The 25,141-nt window shown below is 43.1% G+C and overlaps 1 protein-coding gene across 4 annotated transcripts in view; it reads left to right on the top strand.

Annotated features, from left to right (window-relative positions):
- The window catches only part of ECPAS (Ecm29 proteasome adaptor and scaffold), an 85,717-nt gene extending 69,836 nt beyond the window's left edge, over positions 1-15,881 (top strand). For all 4 annotated transcript variants that reach the window (XM_066613627.1, XM_066613625.1, XM_066613626.1 and 1 more), the window contains 11 exons: positions 861-952; positions 1,065-1,131; positions 1,373-1,564; positions 3,557-3,765; positions 4,481-4,524; positions 7,388-7,580; positions 8,168-8,309; positions 9,869-9,974; positions 10,676-10,764; positions 12,245-12,316; positions 12,724-15,881. In XM_066613627.1, coding sequence (XP_066469724.1) covers positions 861-952; positions 1,065-1,131; positions 1,373-1,564; positions 3,557-3,765; positions 4,481-4,524; positions 7,388-7,580; positions 8,168-8,309; positions 9,869-9,974; positions 10,676-10,764; positions 12,245-12,316; positions 12,724-12,863 — 1,346 coding nt within the window. In that variant the 3' untranslated portion in view covers positions 12,864-15,881. The remainder of the gene's footprint in view (positions 1-860; positions 953-1,064; positions 1,132-1,372; positions 1,565-3,556; positions 3,766-4,480; positions 4,525-7,387; positions 7,581-8,167; positions 8,310-9,868; positions 9,975-10,675; positions 10,765-12,244; positions 12,317-12,723) is intronic.
- The last annotated feature ends 9,260 nt before the right edge of the window (positions 15,882-25,141 follow it).

The raw sequence follows: 25,141 nt of genomic DNA, 5'->3' as shown, positions 1-25,141 counted from the left end.
CCACTGGATTCCTAAGCCACTGTATGTCGAGGTTTGTGTTCTTTTCAATCTCTTCCTCTCCAGCAATGTGAACACTAAGAGGGGCTTTGGCAGAATCTTCCCCTTCATAGGCATCTCAGCTGCTCATTTCTGTGTACACATCAAGATACAGGGACAAAATGGTAGCTAGCAGCCTAAAGCAAAGGCTCTTCTAAAGCCTCTGTTACAGTTTACACTGTTGGAGGAGCAGTTAAAGAAATCTTTGCTTGAGTCTTGACATCTATGGGAGCAGAATGTGGGGTGAACTAAAAGTTCCTGGTCCTTTAACTATAATATGCCACCAGTTGAAAAGCAGTTCTGAAATAGTTCTGTAGAGTAGCATTGAAGATTGAGTGGTAAGGGAGTGATTCTTTGTAACTGAGCACTAGTCAGTCACTCTAAATTTGTTTTTCACCAAACACTTTTTAATGGAGAGTGTTGAGAGGGTAAGTGTTCAGTGAGTTTGGAATGGTCTAAGGAGTTAAGATCTTCATGGCAAGAATTTGCAAGTTTAAGGGGCAAAATGACTAGTGAATAGAGGACAAAACAGGAAAAGAGGGGCTGTAGCTCAGTGGTAGAACAGCTACTTTGCTTGTGGAGAGTCCCAGGTTCTGTTTCCAGCATCTCCTGAGAAAAATTTCTATCTGAAATCTTGGAGAGCCACTGTCAGTCAGTGGCAGTGACGCAGAGCTAGATGGAAGCCAAGTCAGGCTGTTGGTAATGTATAACTGTGATCAATAGCTAAATCTTAGGCCCTGTAATCAAGTTCAGCCCTTGTCTCAATAAAGAACTAAAATTAGTTGGTGAAGCATGAATTATAGTGTGCTCCTTCTTTCACACAGGCAAACTCATGAGTGCTTTGCTCAGTGGCCTTACTGATCGCAATAGTGTAGTGCAAAAATCTTTTGCATTTGCCATGGGACACTTAGTTCGGGTGAGTGAAACTTTGGTGCTTACTGATTTGTGTTTGCTATGTTGGGCATTGGGTGCTTGTGTGTTCTGAAACCATGAGTATTTGAAATTTGTTTTTTTCTTTTTTTGTAAAGACCTCACGGGATAGCAGCACTGACAAACTACTGCAGAAGCTGAGCAGCTGGTACATGGAGAAGGAGGGTATGTATCTTGTATATGTATTTTTAAATCTTCATTTTGAAGGAATCAACCACGTGAGACAGAAGAAGTAGTGAATGAGTGGATTTCTTCTGGATGAAGAGCTTGTACTAAACATCAAATGACTATTTCCCATTTAACGTTTGTGTAGCACAAGTGTAATGTCAATAACTTTTACCCATGCCCCCAAATCATCTCAGTACATAGCCACATGTCTGCAGCTTTGTTCTTTCTTCTGCTTCAGAACCAGTCTATAAAACAGCCTGTGCATTAACCATCCATGCTATTGGGCGCTACAGCCCAGATGTATTGAAGAATCAAGCCAAAAATGTCTTGCCCCTGGCCTTCTTGGGCATGCATGAAATCTCCGAGGAAGAAAAAGCAGACAAAGAAGAAGGGAACTTATGGACTGAAGTATGGCAGGAAAATGTACCTGGTAAGTTGATTGAGTGAAGTGGGTTGTCTTAGTCCTCATGTTTACTTTTGGAGAATTAATGAGCCACAAATTCTGTGATAAATGAAGCTGTCTAGTTTCATTTTTATTACCTTTTTATAGAAAAGTTACTTGTCTCTCTCTCTCTGTCTGTGTGTGTGTGTGCGCGCGTGCACACACACTCACAAACATGTACACACATGCAAAATCACTTTGCCAGCACTTATAGGAGGTGGGGGTATGGTATTTTTATATGTGTTTGAGAAAAATTATTGTCATGTTGCAATTACAATTAGGAAAAAGGAATTCCTACTTTGAAGAAGAACTCCATTAACAATAATGTCACAGTAACTTTTCAAAGCCTCAGCATAATATGCCTAACTGTTGTTTAATACATGTATTCCTATTGCATCCCAAGATGAACCAATACTACAATTTTTTTCCCTTCAACTAAACCGAAGCAACTGTTTCCTAAACTTCATAATTCATGGACAGGTTGGAGTATGTAGGGTCAGTGACAGAACATGGAGATTAGCAATATATTTGTTTCCCTGTAGGAAGCTATGAGGGCGGTTTGTGAACATATAGTTTGCAGCCTGTGAGATTATTAAGACAGAAGCTTTATATCAGGGGTGTCAAATTTAAGGCCCATTGGCCACATACAGCCTGTGGAAGTTTTTTATCCAGTCCACATGATAATTTGTCTCTACCAGTGCTTTGTCTCTTTCAGCAGTGCTGCTTCTGCTGAGGGTCTGAGAGGGAGAGATGAAAGGAGGCCTCAAAAGGCAAGGAATGCTATGGGGGAAGGGAAAGACCAAGGAGGTGAAGGAGGGAGATGCTGCTGAGATACAGGCAGAGCCCAATTGTCACATGGGTTGCCCTTCAGTAGTGCCATGTCTGCTGAGGATCACTTTGTAGGCCACCTGTCTGCTGCTGAGATGTGAGGTGACACCTCCGCAGAAGTGGCACTGCTGTGAAAGGACAACCCATGTGATAACTGGGCTGTTCCATCTCTTGAAAACATGATCAAGATTTGCACATTTTCTCTTAGTCCTTTGCAGCTAAGTGCCTATGTGAAAACAAATGCTTATTTCTGGTTATCATCTGCTTAATGACATCATTTCCTGTTTAATGATGTCACTTCTGACCCTCAGCAGGCTTCATGAATGCTATTCAGCCCACTATATGCAATGAGTTTGACATTCCTGCTTTATATTGTCAGTCCTATCTCTGTGAAAATGAAACATAATGCACTATTGTTAAGGAAACTATTGAAATGTTTCTGGGGAAAAACATTAGTAAAGGCTGGAACATCTACTAATTGTAGAGCTGGGTGAGGAATTGTAGCCCTTCCCCCAGTATTTTCAAGCCACATGTGCTTAGGAGCACATGTGGAGCACCTAGATTTCAGGCTAACTGACTTATTTTACATACCAGCTAATGTGATAAACAATGCAGGGAACCTATATGCTAGTTATGCATGCTAAAGGCACAAAGCCCTCACTTTCAGGAAAAAAAGGATAGCAGCTATATTAATAATTATGCAATGACTACTCTGTAGGATTATATACTGCTGAGGTATTTAAAGCTAAATAGTGGCTGCAAGTGCACCTAAAACATTAGCTTTGGAGCTCATGAGTCTTACAAACATGTCTTACAGCATGTTTGCAACACTCTAGGCCAGCAATTTTCAACCACTGTGCCGTGGCATACTGATGTGCTATGGGTGGTTCGCAGGTGTGCCGCAGGACTTGGGGAGGGTAATTTATTAGCAGGGAAATTGGGGGATTTAAGCCCTCTACCAGCAGCATAGTGTGCCTTGTCAATTGTCAAAAAACTGATGGTGTGCCTTGACAATTTAAATGCCTTGTCAGTGTGCCGTGAGATGAGAAAGGTTGAAAATAGCTGCTCTACGCCAACACAGTGGTCACGAAGCTGGTGAATCTGAAGGTTTGGATTGTGCTGTGAATCTCTGTATTTGATTTGATTAAACAGGTACTACTGGTGGCCTTCGGCTCTATATGGAGGAATTGATAGTAATTACCCAGAAAGCTTTGCAGTCCCAGTCTTGGAAGATGAAAGCTCAGGGAGCAGCTGCCATGGCATCTATAGCAAAGCAAACTGGCTCCTTGGTACCTCCACATTTGGGCATGGTGCTTTCTACACTGTTGCAAGGACTACCTGGAAGAACATGGACAGGAAAGGTAAAGACACCATTACTTTGCAGTGGTAAAAAGTGCTTATTCCATAGCCTAGACATGAAGGAAAAATAATATAAAACATTTGTCTATTAATTTGTATGTTTTGAATATTGTTTTGAATATGATTGTCAAACAGGAAAGATTTTGATTTGCTTTGAACAGCACTCACCTTTTAATAGCTTGGTTTTCTGTAACTTCATTCCTCCATTAGCAGGATATGTTTGATTTTTAACATTTTATAGATAGATGTATAGAGGGACAGCTGAAAATAAAATGGTGATTGGCATGTTATGAAAACTACCAATCTAGTTGGCTAATCTAAATTCTACGAGTGCTTTGGTCTGGTGCTGGATAAAAATTACCTTAATGCAGTGTTTCTTAAACTATGGTCCCTTGGCCCCATATTTCACTGTGGAATCATACTATGTGGTCTATAAAGAACCACTTACATATAAGTAATTCATGGTAAGGTGGAATCACTCATAAATTTGTGTGCACTCATGGTTAGGAACATTTTAGAGAGAGAGAGAGCGCAATGTATCAGGACACTTAATTATATGGGTTTTTGACTGGAGTTGGAAACCAAGTTGCTGTTGTGTATGCAAATGATAGTTCAAATAGTTCTGCAGTTTCTGTCTTGTTCAGATTGACTTAAGAATTTTTGACACTGAAAAAATCATGCTAAAATTATTTATATTTCTCATGTTAATTATTTTAGGAGGAGTTACTGAAAGCTATTGCCAGTGTTGTCTGTTCATGCGGGTAAATTTCTTCTACTATTTTGGTTTGGAAATTTTTCCTCTTATGTATGAAGTCAGTGTCCTTCGTATATTGAGCTAGGTTACATTTCTCTCTCATCTTAATGAAGGCAAAATATAATCTTCCTTTAACCTAGAACTACGGCAAGATTGCTCTTTATAGTGAGTGATCTAGGAAATATGGGCGCAGGAATCAAAGTTAAGGGTGAAAAATGCAAGGATTGGGATGAAGATGGAGGAGAATAAGTTAAATAGAAGGGGTAAATCAGTTGTAGAAGAGAGGAGAAAGTAAATCAATCTAGATGCCATTTTGTAAAATGGTGAGATGATTTGTGAATGGAGGTCCTCTTCAAACTGGAAGTTTTTTTACTCTTCAAACTACAGGTGGGGCCTTTTATCTGTGGATTTGGCATCCACGGATTTGCCTCACCACGGATGCTGAACCCCCCCCCCCAATAGCCCCACGGAAGACCTCCCAGATGCAACCAGAGCAAGGTTCAGGTTGCATCTGAGAGGTTTTCTGAACCTTGGAGAGGGCACTCACCAGCACATGTGACCTCTCCAGGGCTCAGAATGCCACCTGGAGCCTTTTTTCATCGACTTCCAGTTTTCATGAAAACCAGAAGACGATATAAAAAGTGTCCAGGTAGCATTCTGAGCTTTGGAGGTTCAGAACGGCTCCAGATGCGACCAGATGCTCAGCAAGGCTCCGGTTGTGTTTGGAGCTCAGGTGGGCTAAGAAAACTGCAAATTTTGTTATCCGCAGTTTTTGGTATCCACGGTGGTCCAGGAATGTAACCCTTGCCGATAAACAGGTTCCACCTGTATAAATTTGTTTACGCTAGCAAATTTCAATTGATGTTCGTAAGACTATTTCTGGCATGGGGGAGTTATTAAATCTTTAAAATGGTTTCTTAGAAATTTGCACACGAGACTGTTGTAATGTCATGCTTTATAAACTTACATTGTGTTAACTGCAGATATAGCCCATTCAGAAGCATGTATACATTGATGCTGCGAGTCCTCATTGTAGCATTATCTAATGCTTTGAAAATAAAAATAAAAGTAGGGAAAGGGAAGGGATCTGGTAAAATGAACAGAAGAGATGGTGCGAGAGAGAGAGAGAGAGACACACACAGACATGCTGTAAGGAATTCCTGACATAAAAGAATGGAAACTAAGAAGATATATAGTCCTAGGTTTTCTAGATTAAGAGTGAACAACATCTGATTTATTTTTAAGCACATTGTCATGCTGGCCTCCACCTTATTCCACTGCCTGGTGAGGGTGGGACATGGCCCACAGAAAGACCTGGATTCCAAAGTGTTAAGGGCACAGCATTGAAAGAATCCCCAATAGCCTCCTTTTCTTTCATTGATCCATACCTTTTTGATGTGCCCAGTGGTTTCTTCACCCTGGGCTTATCCACCACTAGTCTGCTAGGTGGGTGCTCATCATGCCCTACCCTTGGGGGTAACATAAAGCCCAGCTAATCTAGCACTGCAGATGTGCTTCTGGTCCATGGAATTTCTCCACCTGGAGATGAATTTCCCCACCTGGAGATGTTGGCCACTGCATTTGTCTCCCAGGAAATTGTCTTGTTCACCACTGCAGAGGGTGGCACAATCCCATTTGGCCTCAGCTAACTCAGAGCCCAATGGTGTCCCTGATGCCAGATGCATTGGCACCACAATGGCAACCACTGTATCCACTGCATTGGCACCACAGTGGCAACCACTGTATGATGTATACTTTCATCCCCTTTCCCCAAGGAAAGCCCTAGGCCCCACAATGGGGCTTCTCAAGTCTATGCTGGCTTTTTTGCTGGTGCAGACAAGAGAACCTCTGTGTTGGGTGGGCTCCACTGATCCCACCCTGCTCCTGGCCTGGTTCCTTCCCTGCCCCAGAATGCCTTCCCGCCCCCACCCCACAAACACGCACCTCCCACCGGGCGAACTTGCCACCGCTGGCACCACAAAGTTGTCAGTGTGGTGCTGAGGCTCAGCACCCATGGCCTTATCTCTCCAGGTGTCGCGGACGTGCCTTACGGCACATTTGTGACATCCAGTGCCAGAATTCAGCACTGGAGCTGGAGACCTATAGGATTGGACCCTCAGAGGGGTAGAATCTAGTGCAAGGTCTTCTTTCTACAAGTTTGCCCTAACGGAACAGTTCTGTTGAGACTCTCCAGGGTTCTGTTCCCTCTTGCACCTGTTTCTCACCTGGGGTACTTCCCTCCTGTTGTATTCCTGTCCTCTGTTGCTGAATTCCTTCCTTCCTTTGATGTTGCTCCAACCCCTTCTCTTTCATGTTGCACTCTCTCTCTCTTCTTTAGGCTCTATTCCTCTGTGTGCTTTCCCATCTTCTTCCTCCCTTCTCCTCTTTTTTTCTCCCCCAGGGCTGATATCAGCCACTCAGCTCTGTTGATACATGCTGCCATTCAGTTGTGCTGCAGCCAGCTCTCAGCTGCTCAAAGTGCTTGGCAATTACATCTTCCCTATGTGACCATACTATGAAGCTCTCCACAGGGCAAGCAGGGATGCTCCACAAACTTCTATGCCACTTTTCAAAAAGTGAAAAACAGAAACAAAAGACAAAATAGTTACTATCAATAGAATCGGCAAGATTCTGAAAAACTCAGCCAAAGATGAGGTAGTAATAAATTAAAATTAGGGATCCCTGATTAAAATGAGGCGAGAAGTCAGTAGGAGGATTGAGCCTGTTCGCAGGTTAGGTTAGCACTATAATAAGGGAAGCCTGTGGACTTTGGGCATAACAGCTAAGGATGGCCTGAGCTGTGAACTTGATAACAGCAGCACATGGACAAATTGTGAACAGTTATCACCATCTGCTGTTGCTGTTTTCAGCATGGAGCTGCACAAGTGCGTGCCCAACCAACCCAGTGTTGATGATGTCCTTGAGGCTATGCTTAAGGAGTGCCGCAAGGAGAACCTCAGGTACAAGATTGTGGCTCTCCGGTGCACAGCTGATGTGCTGAAGACCATGCAGGAAAATCGTTTCCAGGAATTGACAGACATCGTCTTTCCAATCATAAAGAAGGTGAATTTGCAGTCCTCCTTGTTGTTGAGTACAGCTTAATAGTGAAGAATATTTAGCATTCACAATTGTGCTTTTTCAAAAAACTGAACAACCCTGTAGGTGAGTATTGATAGCCCTATATTGCAGATGGGGCCGGGGGCTAAAGCTGAGAAGTAGCCACTTGTATAAGGCTTCCTAGCTGTGACCTTCTGATTTAGTGCTTAGCTGGTGTAGTATAGAGACTTTCACTCACAAGTCCAAGGGGAGACTTGACAGCCCCAACTTTTGAAGGTTCTCATTTTAAGCCATTTGTCCTTATGTGAGAGAACTAAATTTAATTATAAGATTCTTTTGCCCATGCATGTTTGTTGCCCAAACATGCTCTGCATTTTTTTTATTTTAGATTGTGAGTGCTTTGGGGAAAGGGAACCATTTATTTTGCTATGTTTTGTGACCTTTTTCATAGAAAAGTGGTGTATAAATATTAGTAATAAATACATGAACTGGGATGTCTGAACTGTTGTGGAAAGAGATGTTTCACATTTAACACACACACTCCTTGACTCTTCTGTCTCTTCCAAACCTTACATTCTCTGGTGCCACTGAAGAATTGTCTTGAAAATATGGGAGCCAAGTCACCACAGGATGACGAGGATGAGGACGAAAATGTGAAGGAACTGCAGATGGAATCTCTCCTCTGTGCCTTTGAGAGTTTGGGAAAAGCCTGGCCTAGAAGCCCAGAAACACAGCGTAGGTTTAACTTAGCAGAGCCAAATGCATTTAGAATACGGATTGATTTTTTGAAATAAGACTTTTCCAGGAAATCTGTTGGGGGTGGGGGAAGGGAGATAGCTAATAAAAGCACTCATAGATGTAGAGCTGTGAATTTCATGCTTGTCATTTTGTTTGTTATGCTATGCTAAGGTTTACTTTTTTTGTATTTAGTTATTTTTATGGTAGTTAAATGTTTGTTCCCTTATCTCAGGGCTGCATTGCTGTTGCATTGGTAGTTAGGATTAAGCTATAAATGCATCAGTAGTATATTTTTATTAATGTCACGTACCCACAGGAGGGCTATGAAAAGGTGCAATTCTTCTGTTAGGAAAATCATGCTTATCTCTATAGTCTAGGTAGTGATCTCTCTTAATACTACAGCAGCAGTTTTGAAGATTATTGCAGGAAATAAAGTGTTCCTAACTATTGAGCAATCACGAATCAAGATTTGTTTTGCTGGAAGGGAGCTCACTAGCCATGTGAAGATTTTGAGAACTAATAATTGTGCAGACTGAACTGTGTACATAGTGGGCTGTATGTATAGAAGCCCTCTGTTCAAAGAAGACATCCAGTGAGTATTAGAAAGGCCTGGATGCGTTGGGCAGGATCCAGATCCACAGCCTTGCCTAGACTCTTCATCGTTAAAAGTCCACTCGGCACAAGACCATGATGGTGACTTCTGATCATAACTTTACAATGAAAGATATTTAATTTTGAGCATAGTGAATAGGCAGGAGGTGTAAAGAGGTTCATTTGCAAAACTTAGGAGCAATGCCTGATGGTCTAGTTCAGAGGGCACCAAACCCCGGCCCATGGGCCAGATCCAGCACACATGAAAATCCTTCCCCTGCATAAACAGAGCTTGCCATTCCACAGGAGAGCCTGCTGTTTTCCTCTCTGATTTCTCACAAATTTCACACTAGCCAGCTGCTTCTGTTGCCCCAGCATGCTCTGCACCTGGATTTCCAGGCAGATATGGCTGGCCAGTTTGAACTTTGGGGGAGATTGGAGAGGAAGATGGTAGGCTTCCCAGTGGAATGGTAAACTCTGTTCGCTCCGGGGATGGGATTTTTGGTGTGCAGCTGACTCCAGTTTGGAGACTGCTGGTCTAGATACAAGCTCAGAGTATTGGGGGAGGAAGAGGAGGAAGCGATCCTGTGGTAGTCTCTCTCCTTGCCTCCCCCCTCCCATCTTTCTTTTGGGCAGTGCTTAATTTAGAAGTCTTGCTTCTGAAACCTTCCTAGAAATTACTGGTTACATGGGAACCATTCATCTAGTGAGCAACTGCTTGGTGTGATTAGGAATGAAGGAAGTAAGAGAAGTTGGTGGCAACCAAGTCCCATGCCCAAGAACACACAAGGAAGAATGAAAAACTTTCTTCCTGCCCTTTTCAGTAATCTAGAAGCCAGCATCCATTTTTTTCTTTTTGGAGCCAGTGCAGCAGAGTACCTGGATTTAGTGTAAAATGTATCAATATAATGAAGTGAGGAATGTTGATTTCTTAGATGCTGGCTTTCTTGCAAACTTTTTTTCAGGTTGCTATCAACTAGAGCTGTGCAAACTAATGTGTGAACGACTGAAACTCAGTACATGGAAAGTGCAGCTCAGCGTGCTCCAAGCTATGAAGGCTTATTTTCAAGGGTAATTTTATGATTTGTCTGGGTGCTGTTGTTTCTGGGCTGCCTTTCTATGATGTTTTGTGCTTTTCATATATAGCTATGACAAATCCCACAGTTGCATGAAATTTGTCTTTGTGAGATAATGTCTGTCAATGAATGCAGACAAGTGTTAACTTACTAGTGTCCAATTCTCCATATTGTCTTTCCAAATTATGATGAGAATTTTTCCACCTTTAGGCATATAATTAGACATCTGGAAAAATAGGGGACTAGTAAAATGAATAAGCCAGTTGGACTAGTTATGTGGGATATACATTTTTAAACTAAACTGCCTAGTAGGGCATTACAGGCAATCTGTTGACCAAATCATTGCATGAACACAGTAGGTAGTTGCCCCTTAGTATAGCCATCTGTAAATGCTGCTTCTGTCTGATATCAGAAGTACATCTGGTTCAGCACTTATTTATATGACTATGACTGGTATAGGCATGCAGTTTGCACAGTCTCAGTCCTCCTTCACCCAAATGCAAGGGTGCTATGGAGGAAAAAATTCTTGTCTCTTCCAGAGACAGTTCAGTATCTGCTGTAGCTTTGAACTGCGTGTAAAAGCTACCACTGTACTGATGTTCTCTGAGAGAGAGAGAGAGAGAGAGAGAGAGAGAGGAAAGAATTGTGCCCTTTTTGGCAATATAAATGTAATTATGCTATTCTTCAATTGGATAGGTTACTGTTGCTTGAAGCAGAATACTCAGACTCTGAGGCTTTGACAAGAATACTCTTGGAAACCTGTTCTTCTATTACCCATTCTCTAGGTAAGTATCTTTCAGTGGTGTGTTATTTCAGGATGCCCATTTTAATCTAACATTTTCAGATTATTTTAATCTAATCATTTTAGATGCCCATTTTAATCTAACATTAGTCTAACATTTTGAGTTATTGGAGGAGGAACATAGAGTATTTTTTGCTTTTGATATTACCTATATCCACTGAGTAGCCCACTGATTCCCAAACTTTTTTTAACTGGTGGTTCCCTTGACCTACTGGGCCATTGGCTGCGGCTCCCCATTAGGGCTATAATCCTATACATTGCATAAGGTGATGGATTTTTTATGAGGATACCATGGCTCCCCTGGCTAATTTCCACAAATTCCTGGGGAGCCATGGCTCAGTTTGGGAACCACTGGAATAGCCAGATTGAGGGTTAAGAAGTTCCTGTCTTGGTAGTTGAGAAGAGTGAGGTTCTGCTAAACCTAGGTGGTGTTTGAGGGGGAAAACATTTATTTCCTGAATTTAAAGAAAGAACTGAAAGCCTCTGGTCTGAGTGTTGTCATTTCATGGTGGACATTGTAATACAGCACATACAGTCCTTTGTCCTGTGCATTTAAGGCATTGTGTAATCCAGGCACTTAGTTCATAAACCCAGAGATGCTTAGGCTCTCTCAGTCTATGCTTGCTCTTAATTGAAGAGGAAGGATCTTGCAAATTGGGGCTTCATCCATAAGGACATCTGCTTATGCCTGGCTCCTACAGCACCTAAGAGCTGTTCTACACATTATGTAAAATGAGGTGGTAGAATTTTGCCCTGTACTTCTTCAGACTGTAAATGGAAGAATCGTTTTTAATTTCAGTTCAGGCAACAAATATACATACATATGCAATACAAAACTACCTAAATTTATACAAATATACAAGGTGCCTATGTATGTATGTGTGTGTGTATATATAATGTTACCTACCAATCATAACTATTCACCTTTAATGTATACCATCTTTGTCTAATTTCTTAAAGTATCCACACCTGGCTTCATAATCTGATTCATTCTGATTATTAAAGAAATAATGAGTAACCAATCTCTAACTTAAAGAATGTTCCTTCAACATTTCTACATCTCTCCAAATACGCAGTTAACTTAGCCACTTTAATCCTGATCTGTGGCATGCTAGTTACCTACATAGAGCAAGTTATCTTTCCACCTATAATCTGAGGTGGTACAAGAATTCTACTACCTTGTTCTGTACAATGTATAGTTTGGTTCTTACTTGTGGTGGGGAGGAACTAGTGTGTGATTCTGATCTTGGAAATTGTATAATTTGCTCCTCTACCCCCTGGTAACTGGACCTCTCAAATACAAGTTTATCTCTGCCTAAATGGCGGGGTTAGAAGTAACATTTTGATAAATAGCAGGTGTGTTTGCTAGGAGGCTGCATGTTGCTTAAAAAGAACAAAGGCTTTGATGCTAGTGCCTCTGGCTTAAGGTATGTTGACCCTTAAATTTAACTTTGTTCCATTAGAGAATAGAAGCTACACCTCAATAAGAACAGAAGCCTTGTCAGTGATAGAAGTGCTGCTCAAAAAACTTGAAGGTAAGCTTTGTGGTTCTAGAAATGTGATCAAGATTACCTCTTAAATCCAAAGAGTTAAAAAATGCTGCAGGTTTTGGCTGTGGGCTGATTAGGAGAAGTTTTTTTAGCATTGTTCAGAAACTGCAGATTGACCAGAATGCAACAGCTAGGCTGTGGCCAGATATCGGCCTGAGGGACCACATACTTCTAGTGCTGAAGAAACTGGTGGCCAGGTAAATAGTGATGGTTCTGATCTTTTAATACCTTTGTTGCTGCTGAGGTTTTTTATAGTAGTATTCTAACTAGTAAAGTTATGATGAGTTTTAATTGTTGTAAACCTCTGTGAGAGGCATTTTTGGCTGAAAAGCAGAGTTGGAATGTGTGAATTTAATAAATATTGTGCCCTTTGGTTCTCTGTCCCCACGTAGAGTCCAAACAGTGGGAAAGCCTGAGCACAGAAAGCAGAGGACTTCTCATTGGTTCATTAACTGCTCTGACACTGGACAACAGGCCTGAGCTACAAGAGAAAGCATCATTGTTAAAGAAAACCCTAGAAAATATTGATTGAAACTAACCAAGTGCCATGAGAAAAGAAGCAAGCAAAAATAAACAGGCAGTGTGCTCTGAAGAGGGAACATGAAGATGACTTTGTAGCATGCATCATTCCTTGGCTAAAATAAAGAACGCCTTGAATTCTGTTCCCCATTAATTTTTTCTTTCTTTTTTTAACAATTTCAACCAGTTTGGTTAGTAAGCGAGCCTTGAAAGTATTACAAAAACAAACTGCGTAACGAATTTGGGAGAAGTGGCTTTGTTCTGTGTGAGTGATGAGAAGGAGAAGCACCTTGTTGATAAATTACACCAGGCAAAATCTTTTACTGCGTGCACAAAAACAATGACCCCTATAGAAGAATTAACAAAGGTGATTATGACAGCACTGGAGAGCAAGTCCTTACTAAGCCTCACCTGGGTCTTTCATATGGAGTAGTTAATTATTACTGGGTAATGAACTGGTAGCACTCTAGGTCCCATAGAAGGACCAAGGGAACTAATCGATGTATGAAGAGGACAGTCTTTCTGTTAGTTGAGCCTGACCTCCCTTAATGGTGTGTGTTGATTGTTCAGAGCCGCATAACGTCACTTTGATGTAACAATGGAGTTAAAATTGAGATTTGGGCAAGTCCACCTCTTCCCTGTGTTAAAGGTGTGGAATTTATTAGATAAGAATGCACATTGGAAAGCACTTTAATTAGTTGCCTGGAACAAGGGTAAATATGAGAACTGGTTTTAAAAATTAGAGGTGGAACATTGTTCTACCTCAACGTTGTTTTGCAAAAACAAAACGTGATAGTTGCAAAATCTGTCTAAAATACATTTTTCAAGTCATTTCAAGAAATACTTCATAGTAGATTTTCCCCTCTGCCCTTCAGGTTTGTTGTAATCCCATTTCTTGCTTTGGAAAGCTGTATCAGTTTTAACATTTATTAATGTTGTTAACCATGTAATATTATCAGCTGCCGCATCTTATGGTTTGAGGAAGTATTTTTGGTTTGCACCAACTTGACATTACATTCAATAACACAGAGTACAAATGTGATTGTATTCAATAGTAACATTACTCTGTCCCTCATACTGTATTAGCAAAAAATATAAATCTGATATTTGCTTCAGTTTTAATAAAGATTTCTTAGACTGTGAAGTTCTTAGTCCATGCAACTTCACAACTCTGAATTTCAGCAACACTTGTAAGCTTAGTTGTCCTATGTGGAAGGAACTTCTGTGTAGGAATTGGAGTGATACCCACTTATAGGTTGTCATGTGTGATGTTTTTGCATGTAAAGTGCTGTCTGTAGGGTTGTTGCACATGAAGCTCTATAAATAAGCAGCATGTGAATTCCTACACGGAATTGCCTTCTGTATAGAGATACTGTTTGTATAGAGATACTGTTTGCAGAGTATAAAACAGTCTTGGAGAGCACACAATACACTGAGCCCATTCACATAGTTAGTCCCCACTCAGTTGTCTCTGGGAGTCATGCATTGTTAGCCTCCTGGTTCAGCTAGAGGCACCTGTTGTATGAATCAGTGCCTCCATAAGGAGGCTGTATACGTGGCTGCCGAGAGAAGACTTTTGGCAAACTGCTTGAATTGCATAAATCCTGACAGCTGCATGGATGATGCTTGCATGGAAATGGCTCATACAACTGGAGCAGCCCTCTATACTCCCAGAAATGATGGTTTGGGAGCCCAGCAGTTCAAACCAGGATATAGAATAACTTACTGAGCATATGCCTTTCCTTTAGAAAGGTTTAATATGTTTCACAGAAAGGGGGATTTTAGGGCTGCTTCAGACTATCACCTTCCAGAAATCCTGAAGATGGAGTGGGACATCTGAGCTGTATAGCAGCCTCGTCATAATGTAATATATATCCAATTCCTACAATCCTTCTCTCCAAGAGGGATAGATGAGAGAAAATGGGTTTTGTGCATAATATACATGCCTATATCCTGAGTCATGTTATCTTGAACTTGGTGGGGAAGAGCATGCTTGTAGTCATGCTATCTCACCACATGTAGAGGACTGCTTGTATGCTAGCAAACTGGCCCTTAGCGAGTTTGAGAAATTGTGGTTGGGGGCATGTGTCAGATTCTATTAAAAGCCTCTTTCTCTAACTTGCATCCATTGCTAAGGAATTGTGAGGTGCTATAAGCTGGTCTAAAAGATTAGTGTATTACAGAAAGCTGCTTGTTGTTTACCTTCAGTTTGAATTGGCCAAGCACATCTGTAAATGTGAATGTTTGTAGGCATAAGACCTTTGTATGACTTTTACCAAATACACCATTTTGTCGTGCAAGAGGGTTTCTTTAATTTGGCAGAAATTTCAAGTGTTGCTTTTTTCCTTTTCTTTTTCCAACGGTTTTGAGTGTTTTATAGAACCCGTGACAGCCGTGTACTTAAATGCTCTGGGTCTCTGATACAACTTTTCAGTAAGGGCTTCAGTATTTTGAAATGGGGTTAGGAGCAGCTCCTGTGATATTTCCAAATGGAAATTTATATTAACTCTACTGAAGACTTAAGAATTTCAGGGTAAGAGCTCCTCCCTGGAATGTGCAAGTTTGATGAATAGCTTCTCTGAATAACTTTTTTTCTTCCAAATTTAGATTCTGAATTTATCAGAAGTGTGCCTCTGAGAAACCAACCTGCAGGAAGTTGACTTAGAGGTCAGATACCCATCCCTCTTTTAGATTTGCTGACTTAGGGGAAAAAAGTGGCCTTTGGAGAGTTATGTTTTCTTCTGAAAACAATTGCACTATAAAACACTGTTGCCCGAATACGGGCGCTTGTGCTGCTGTTTAATGCTGCTTTGTATACCTGAATTGACGTGTATAAATTTGACACTATAGCACCCTGCTGGATTTACAAATTTGTTTTATGTTGAACAATTTCTAATGTTGCAAAAAAAGTCTCCATTAAATTCACTACATTGAATTTCTGTATCTGGATGTCAAGTATGTAAATGGATTGACTGAACGAAACCTTCCCACTCAAAAGGTAATGTTAAATAAAGGAGCATGACCTCTTCTTGGATCGAACTGCTAATTTCATCCCCCTTTCCAAATAAGTGTTGCAACAAACGGTATTCTATCCTATGGGGTATAAAGTTAAACTGTTGAAACTCCTACTTTCTTTTGTTCTAAAAAGCGTTAGTTCAGTACTGCAGTGAGGCTTGAATGCCTTTGCAGAAAGGAAGGGGAAAGACATGATTGGGGAAGTGGAGTGTGTGAGCTTGAGGACATCTTGTGGAACCTGGATTAAGCCCAAGGTGGCTTTATAATCGAGTACAAAGCATAGCAACAGGAATCAAATAAGGCATTAAAAACAATTCCCTGGTGGAGGCAGGGGCATTCCTCACCCATGGGATTGTCCCTCACTGCTACTGGAGGCAGGGCCAACGAAAAGGCTGGCAGAGCTCCACAAGCACAGGGATCCAGTCCCCAGACCATCCCTGCCTCGCTGGAGTCTGGTCATCTCTTTTGGAGCTCCTCCTCAGCGATTTCAAAGCGAAGGGAAAACGGTTCTCTTCAGCCTGTCTCGACTCCCCTCCTCAGTGAGTCGGGTCCGTTGAGTTCTGGAGAAAGGAGCGTTTTTGCCTGACGGATGCGGCTGAGGCCCAGCTCTCTCTGCCACAGAAACATTAACAGCTGCTTTTTTTCACCATTTCTCCCGCTGTGAGGGAAATTGCTGCTTGGGCTGGCAGCGCCTGGTCTGCGCCTGATGTGGCGGCAGGTTTGGGGGTCAGCGGCAGACCCCTGGATTGACCCGGCGCTATCGCAGTGTTCAGGGGTGATCAGGCGGGACTCTCCATGAGCGCCCAGAGCCTGCCCAACGCTCACAAGCATCAGGTCTGCTTTTATCTCAGCGGGCGCCATTTTTTACCTCAGCAGTTGGGGCTGACAATATCTGGTCCGCACCTCTCTGAGGTGGTGGCAGGTTGAGCAACAGAGGCAGACCCCTCCATCAAGGCACTACTGCAGTGTCAGGGGCAATCAGGCAGGACTCTCCATGAGTGCCCAGAGCCTGCCCAACGCTCACAAGCATCGGCTCTGTTTTTTTACCTCAGCTGTTTGGGCTCACAGTGCCTGGTCTGCACCTCTCTGAGGTGGCGGCAAGTTTGAGGAACAGAGGGAGACCAGGCACTATTGCGGTATCGGGCAAATGGGCAGGACTCTCCATCAGCCTGCCCAGAGCCTGCCCAATGCTCACAAAGCACCGGCTCTGTTTTTTACCTCAGCAGGTGCCATTTTGTATCTCGGCGGGCAACATTTTCCTCACATGCAGTGAGTGACCCAGTAGGGTTTGTTTTCCTGCTCTTTTTGCCAGCCTCTGTTTTTCCCTCATAAACGGTCCAGTGATCAGCCGGACGGTTATTCTTTGGCTGTTCAGTGTGGTAATATATATTTATATATATATGGCCTAAAGGTACTAATAAGCTTAAGGGGTCAAGCAGTGGTACGGCTATCACCCCTGTTCCTCCTGACCTAGGTGCTGTGGCTCAAGGGCTTGATTGATAGCAAGCTGGCCTTGCAGGGTCTGCTTCTCCTCCCTAAACAACTGAAGGACCAAGGTTGGAAAAGGGAAAGCAGCCTCAGGCGCTGAGGAACCCTGCCTCTTCCAGCTCTCCCTCACAATGTTCAAGCCAATCTGACTCCTCAGATTCAGAGTTGCCCATTCCTCAGTAAAGGACCAAAAAAATAAAATAAAATGGTGAGGATGTGGAGAGTGTGGATGCTTACATCAATGGAAAAAAAACAAACACCTTTCCAGAGGGAGTTTTTTTCCAGGATATTTGATAAAGTTATTAAGCCATTGAGCCTTAATGCCTCAGAATGAGAACCAGTGCTGCAACTCTAACTTCTTTCTCCAGAAAGTCTCTTTCCTCAGGGTCCACTGAGGCCAGCAGAGATGGCTTTTTCCAGAACCCATCCTAAAATGATGGAGATGGAGTGGTCCTCCTCACTGCACGGCTAGTGAGACACCAAATGCATGAGTAAGTTTTATTCTCTTCCTAAGGGAATCTTAGATAAGGTACCATCAGTAAATGGATGTACCTGTTGCAGTACTGTCTTCTCAGGCCGTGATCCCTTCAGATGGGCAACATAGCCCTTGTGTCCCATGCAACAAATGTATTGAGGCACAGCTGAAAAGAGCTTTCTAGACCATTTCATTTGCTCTCAGAGCCTCAGCAGCCAATTTGTTTTTCTCCAGTCACCAATTTCTGGGAGGAGGTACAACACCTTATCCAAACCAATCAAGGCACTTTGGAAAAGGTATCCTTGCCAGCTGCTTTTTAGCTGACTATTTGTTCTATGGCAGGAGGTCTGGTCTAGAGGGTAGAGCCTCCATTTGCCTGAAGATAACATCCATAGGTTGCCAGTTCAAGGCCACCGGCACCATGCGACCTTGAAGCAGCTGACAAGCTGAGCCGAGTTATTCCATCTGCTCTGAGCGTGGGAGGATGGAGGCCAGAATGTGAAACCAGATCAGAGTGAAACATCTGGATTGTTGTGGTTCTTGAAAGATAGAACCTTCTTTCAATTGTAAAAATCCCTACGGGGATTTAATCAGCCTGCCTATGTAAACCACCTTGAATAAAGTCTGAGGAGAAATCTGACGACCAAGAAAGGCGGTATATAAATATTATTATTATTATTATTATTATTATTATTATTATTATTATTATTATTCTAGAGCTACCACCTCCAGTGTGGTGGCCATAAGAAATTTGTGGCTGTGCAATCTCAAAGTAGATTAGTGGGGACTCTATTCTCCAGATCTAAGCATTAGACCTTGTTCTTATTGAAACAAGGACAAAAACAGAACACTTTCCACAGCTTCCAAGACAGGGAAGACTCAAGCCAACCAGAGCTTTCGCCCCTTTCATCTTGAAAGAAGGAACAGAGAGCCGTCCAAATTCAACCCCAAGTGGCACAAATCTGGGAACTTCCACAGAAAGTTCCAGCATTCCCATTCTTCCAAGGCAGGGAATGAAGCTAGAGACAGGTTGGCATGATGACAAGCACAGGTTTCTCACCCAAGGTGCAGGCTAGGTTTCAGTATTATGTGCGAACCTGGTACAATACAATATTGGATGCATGGTTCCTGGAGACATGTCTCCAAAGACTGTTCCTTGGAATTTGTAAGTAAACCAAGGGTTCTGGCAGATCTCAAAATCAAGGGATGCAAATAAACATGCAGCGCCCATATACCTATCCTAGCAGCCATATAGTTTCTACCTCATATTGGGGCGATAGAGGCAGTTCCCTCTGCTGAGAGAGGTACCAGGGTTTACTTGGTGTTCTTTCCAGTACCAAAGCAGAATGCAGAGGCATGGAATCCTAGATCTAAGGTGGCTGAACTGTTTTTATAAAATCACAGAAGGAATCTGAGGTCTCCTACAAATCCTCTCACTTTCAGTACCATGCCTTTCACTTTGGTTTAATGACCTCCCCAAGGGGCCTCACAAAAGTGTTAGTGATACTATTGGCGCATCTCAGGCAGAGGGAACTGTTTCTTTTTCCTCACCTGGATGACTTTTAAATAAAGATGTTGTCCAGGGAGCAAAGCAGAGCTCAACACGCACCAGATGGTGCTCTGCCTGCAAACTCATGGTTTTGTGATAATCCAGTCAAACAGTTCACTGGTTCCCATCCAGATACTGCAACACCTGGGAGTATTTTTCAATACCCACATTTTCCATGCCTTTTTGCCAACAGAGAGATGACAGAGGGTCACAGACACAATCCTCCAGATTCTCAGTCAAGTAGGCAGATATCATGACGATGGTCCACCTGCTATGAATGTTGGTTCTGTCACCAGCTGGTCAACTAGACCCAATTCCCCACCAGAACTCTTCAGGAGTATCTCTGGTCCCGCTCAAGATAGAAGGGAGATGCCACTTCCACACTCTGATTCCACCACCCCTGAAGAGGGATTTGCAGTGGTGGGTGTACAATGGACAGCTGTCCAAGGGAGCCTTCAGGACTGGCAACAAGTAATCCTGACCATAGATGCCAGCGTATTTGGTTGGAGGGCCCAACTAAATGGCAGAGTGATGTCTCAAAGCATCAGTCTCCTGGAGCTGAGATCTATCTGTCTTGCTTTGTTTTAATCTCAAACCTGATTACTGCCATTGTCATGTTCTAGTAAGAACAGACAGCATCCACAAAAAAAACAAAACCAGTTAACTCTCACAACTTAACACCTAGCAGAGAGAAGAACATAGAGGCAGACTGCCTATGCAGATGGAGCCTCTCGGAAACAGAGCGCAGGTTGCACCCAGAAACTGAGGACCAGATTCGAGCACCCACAGTAGGTAGTTTGCTACTGCAGAAGGAAAACTCGCAACTTAACAAATTCAGAGTAAGAGACAAGGGAGTGGAAGTGGTGGATGCACTATCGAAGCCCTTGACCTTAGGGGCTCCTAAGTTGTTCTGGTGGCACAAAAGTGGCCAGGTTCTTAATACAATTATTCTTAACACAATAATACAATTATTAAGACAGGAACCTTGTGAGATTCCAGTCTGGCCAGATCTACTCTTACAAGGCCCTTTACAATACCCACAACCACACAGATTTCAATTGACAGTGTGGAGGTTGAAAAGTGGAATTGCACCAATTGGGCTTCTCCAATAGGGTTATAAAGCCCAGACTATCCTCTGCTTGCTTGAAATGTGTATAGGACCACCCGGAAAACCATTAGAGAATGGTGCAGGGATAAGATTTTCTCTCCTACCTCACCTGATGTGTTTGTTATCTTGGAGTTTCCCCAGGATGGCTTAGTCAAGGAGCTTAGAACTAGCTTGCTACATCGTCAAGTAGCAGCTCTCCAAGGCATCCAAGGAGCAGGGGGTGAGTCTATCTGCCTATCTTCAGACACCCCCCGAACATTTTCTCAGAGGGGTAGTGTTACTTAACATTTCTCCTGTTCATAGGCTTCCAACTTGGGATCTGAACAGGGTCCTAACATCTTTAATGAGTCCTTCCTTCAAGACAGCCATAGTTTCATGAAGTCCTGTCATATAAAACTGCCTTTCTAGTAGCTATAACATCGGAAAGAAGGGTATCTGAACGGGGGGCCTTATCCATCCTGACTTATGTGTATGCCACACACCGTGGTACTTAGGATTGACTCATTTTTCTTACCCAAAGTTAATTCAATTTTTCATTGAACTAGTTTTACCATCATTTTGTCCTAATCCTAAACATACAAGGAAAAAGGCTTGGCACACACTACTTGTCAGAAGAGTCCTAAGCTTCCATACAGAACACACTTGCCCATTCAGGAAGACGGGCGCTCTATCTGTAACTTACCATGGGCAAGAAGGTTTCCCTGGTAACTCTAGCTAAGTGGCTTAGAGTTTGCATCCTGATTTCTTTAAGCACTACAAGGTAAATCTATCAACCTCTGCAGAGGCTTCCTTCAGGAAGAAAGTTCTCCAGAGGGTACTAAAGGTATGAGAGTGAGTGATCTAACTGCCCCCCCCCCGAGGGATACTGCTCTGGTAGATCCCATTGGTGAAGAATGCCCCCACCTCCACCAGGGAAAACAGGAATTTGCCTTATCTGGGTAAATCTTGTTCCTGTTGGAGGCAGGGGGTATTCCGCCCACCACACTTCAGGGGATCACTCCCTCTACTGCATAAACATAGATGCAAGGTGGTATTTAGGGTTTCCTATGATCTATTTCCCTTGCTCAAACCCTTCTGTTTCTAGGGTACTAAACCTATTTATGTGTAGAGTTGTTTTCCAGTGTACAATTGTGATGCAAGTTTACAACCAGTCACAGTAGTGTGTATGAGGATCCTGTCACAGCTCTGCAAGTAGTGTCCTGGGACTGGATCCCTGTGCTTGTGGAGCTCCACCCGCCTTTTCATTGGCCCTGCCTCCAGCAGCAGTGAGGGACAATCCCATTGGTGAGGAATGCCCCCGCCTCCACCAGGAACAAGACTTACCCAGTTAAGGCAAATTCCTGTTTTTCACATTACATAGTGGAACGTAACCAAAATGGCAAAAAACTACAATTATCATTGTAATTATCATTAAAAATTACAAAAAATGACAATTATCATTGGGTCCATGGAAACAAGTAAGTCCAGGGAGGCAGTCAAGTCACAGTAGTGTTTCAGAGGCATAGAGGGCAAATATCCAATTAGTCATAAAATGTGTAGAATGTATTAATTCCAAGAAGGCTAAGTACTGCCTGCAGGGGTTGTTCACAGGGGAAAGGAGGACATTTTTCCAGGACACAAGGCCAAAAAAAGAGGACATGTTCTGGAGAACATCTGGTGTGCTCACTATCTGGTGTGCTCCCTGGGGCATTTGGTGGGCCGCTGTGAGATACAGGAAGCTGGACTAGATGGGCCTATGGCCTGATCCAGTGGGGCTGTTCTTATGTTCTTATGAGAACACCCTGAGCAAATACAGCACTAAAATGTTGTTGTGCAGGGTCCAGAACCTGTGTCTTTCTTAGAGCCCAATCTTATGCACATACACTCAGAAGTAAGTCCCATTACAGACACTGGGGTTTCTTCCAAGTAAGTGGGGACAGGATTGCAGCTTTACTTCTCTCCTGAGGGGGTGGATCCAAGTGGGGCCATGGGTGTGTGCTCCTCCCAAACTGTTTTCCAGTAGCTGAGGAGCAAAATCAGCCCCCAGGGGGAACACCTACTGGGTGGGCACTGGCAAGATTGGCTGGAATGGGAGTCCAGGTCTACCGACTGGGTAAACCTAGGCTCCTGCCTGGACTTGGAGGCCAGGTGGGAGCCCATGTTGACCCAGGCTCCAAGGCCAGGCAGAAGCCCAGATCTACCCAGCAGGTAGTCCCAGGCTCCAAGGCAATGCAGAAGCCCAGCTCTACCCACCCTGCGAACTTTGGCAATGGAGAACCTGGAGTCCAGGTCTCCCTGTCTTGTTGACCTTGGCTCTAGAGTTAATAGTGCTAATGCTCTCTCCCCAAACACTGGATCTGCCCCATCTCCTGAAGAGCACCCAGTGCCTGGCGTATTTCCTTTGTTACCAAAGCTCTAGAACACTACAATAAAATGATTTTTTCCCTCTAAATAATGAAAAGCAGCACTTTAAGAAGATAGTTTTACATGCATTTAATAAGTCTAGCTGCATTTTAAAAAAAAGTTCACAAAAAAGCATAGGGTGCACAGCCCACCCAAAATATAGGCAGCAACCTCCTATTCCATTTCCTCCTATTCCTAGCAGTTCCAGAGGCCTGTGCACTCAAAGGGGTGCAACACTAGCCCATCACTGCCTCCCTGAGAGCCTCACCCAAGCCTTGGAATTCAGCCTCTCCTTCCAGCCCCTCCCTCCTCAGAATTCTGGCGCGCGCCCATCCCATGGACCCCCATCTGGTCCCTCTCCACTTCGCCTCAGGGGCTGTCCTGCTTAGTGCCTGCTTTTTTGGGTCAACTTCTAGTCAGGCGTTCTGAATGGACGCCCCACAATCGCTCAAGCCCCCGATCCTCATTCTCCAGTAACGGCACACGAGGCGGCAGCGCGTGCGCGAGCGAGAGGGGAGGGGGGGATTGGTATAAAAGGAGGCACAGGAGCGGAGAGCAGCCATTTGGCGGGCGGGAGAGGCTGCAGGGCGGATGGGGGTATCTTGGGAAGCCTGTTCTGTTTCTGGGAACAGACATGTGAAGGCTTGGCACGTGTGAAGGGAGGAGGAGCAGCATGGTTTGCTCCTTCCCTTTCAGCCCTCCTTAGGAGGCTGGGACTTTGACCTGCTTCTGCCTTGGGTTGGGTTCTGTCCTAGCTCAGTCATAGTTGCGTGGCGTCAGCAAGCAATATCATACCTCTTTCTTTAGCTGCATCAAGCAGCTTCTGTGCCAAGAGGTTTTACTTAAATTATCTAACTCGTATTCCATTATAAATTAATTTATAATACAGTAGTTGTATAGCCTGCCCTGTATGTACTTCCATGAGCAGTTTATAGCAGTAGTTTTTTCCTTGCAAAGCTTGATTTTTATGCTTTTTTCAGTCAAGAAAAAAGGTGCCTGAGGGGAGGGGAAATGGTTGAGATATACAAAACTATGCAGGGGATGGATAGAGGGATGCTCTTTTTCCTCTCATACAACTACACACGTGTTTTGTGTGTGTGGGGGGGTGTTCTTTTTCCTCTCACACAACACCAGAACCAGGGGACAGTCACTAAAATTGAGTGTCAGGAGAAGAGACAAAAGAAAATAGTTTTTTTAATAGTGTGTGATGAGTCTGTGGAACTCCTTGCCTTAGGATGTGGTGATGGCATCTGGCATAGGTGCCTTTAAGAAAGGGTTGCATAGATTTCTGGAGGAAAAGTCCATCATAGGTTACAAGTCATAATAGATATGTTCAAGCTTCTGATTTTAGAAGTGGGATATCTCAGAAAGCCTGATGCAGGTGTCTTGTCTTGTGTGCCCCCTGAAGCATCTGGTGGGCCACTGTGAGATACAGAAGGCTGGACTAGATGTACCTTTGGCCTGATCCAGCTGGGATTTTTTATGTTCTTATGATCTAGCTAGGTTATTAAAATTGTAGCTTTAGAACACTTAGCAGTATTGGCTAGTGGTTCCCTAGCTCTGGGTCCATGGCCCACCAGTTGGTCACGACCCAATTATTGGTGGTTCACAAAACTGACAGGGTAGATTAGGTGATGTGTATCAAGGGTTAAACAACCTGCTCCTTGGGAGCACTGCTGCCCAATCACCATTATAGCCACAGAGGCTTGAGTGGATGGTAAAGTTAACCTTTTTTTAGGTGGATCCTCATGCTAAAAAGTTTGGGAACTACTGGACTATGAGCATAAGATAAAAAGGAACAGTTCAGCAGCACTGTTTAGCCAGTGAAAGAAAGATCAACTTTGATATAAGCTGGGTTTTTTCATATAGTATTGAAGGAAATGAGTTTTTTTGTGGGTAGGTGAGAATACTTCAGCTTATATATTTGATGGTGTACTTCAGTGATGAGAGAACTTTTCTGCAACAGTATGTGAAGATGTTAATGTTCATGTACTCAGCACCAAGTGGTGTCCTCTTTTATTTAGCAGGGTGAGAGCAACTGTTCTGCTTCACCTCACCATGGCAACTCTTCCAGTGTCTGCATTATTTATTTATTATTGTTTTTGTTATTAGTATTGTGAGCCCTTTGGGAACAGGGAAGCTTGATTTTAGTATGTAAACCGCTTTGTGAACTATTTTTTGTTGCAAAGCAGTATATAAATATGGGTGTGAACAACATGTATGAATCCACTCTTTTTGGATTCAGCTTCTAGAGCTGGGCCTGAAACCTGAAGA

Source organism: Tiliqua scincoides, chromosome 2 (genome assembly GCF_035046505.1).
Source record: "Tiliqua scincoides isolate rTilSci1 chromosome 2, rTilSci1.hap2, whole genome shotgun sequence".
Taxonomy (NCBI): Eukaryota; Metazoa; Chordata; class Lepidosauria; order Squamata; family Scincidae; genus Tiliqua; species Tiliqua scincoides.
This window is presented reverse-complemented; position numbering and strand designations above follow the sequence as displayed.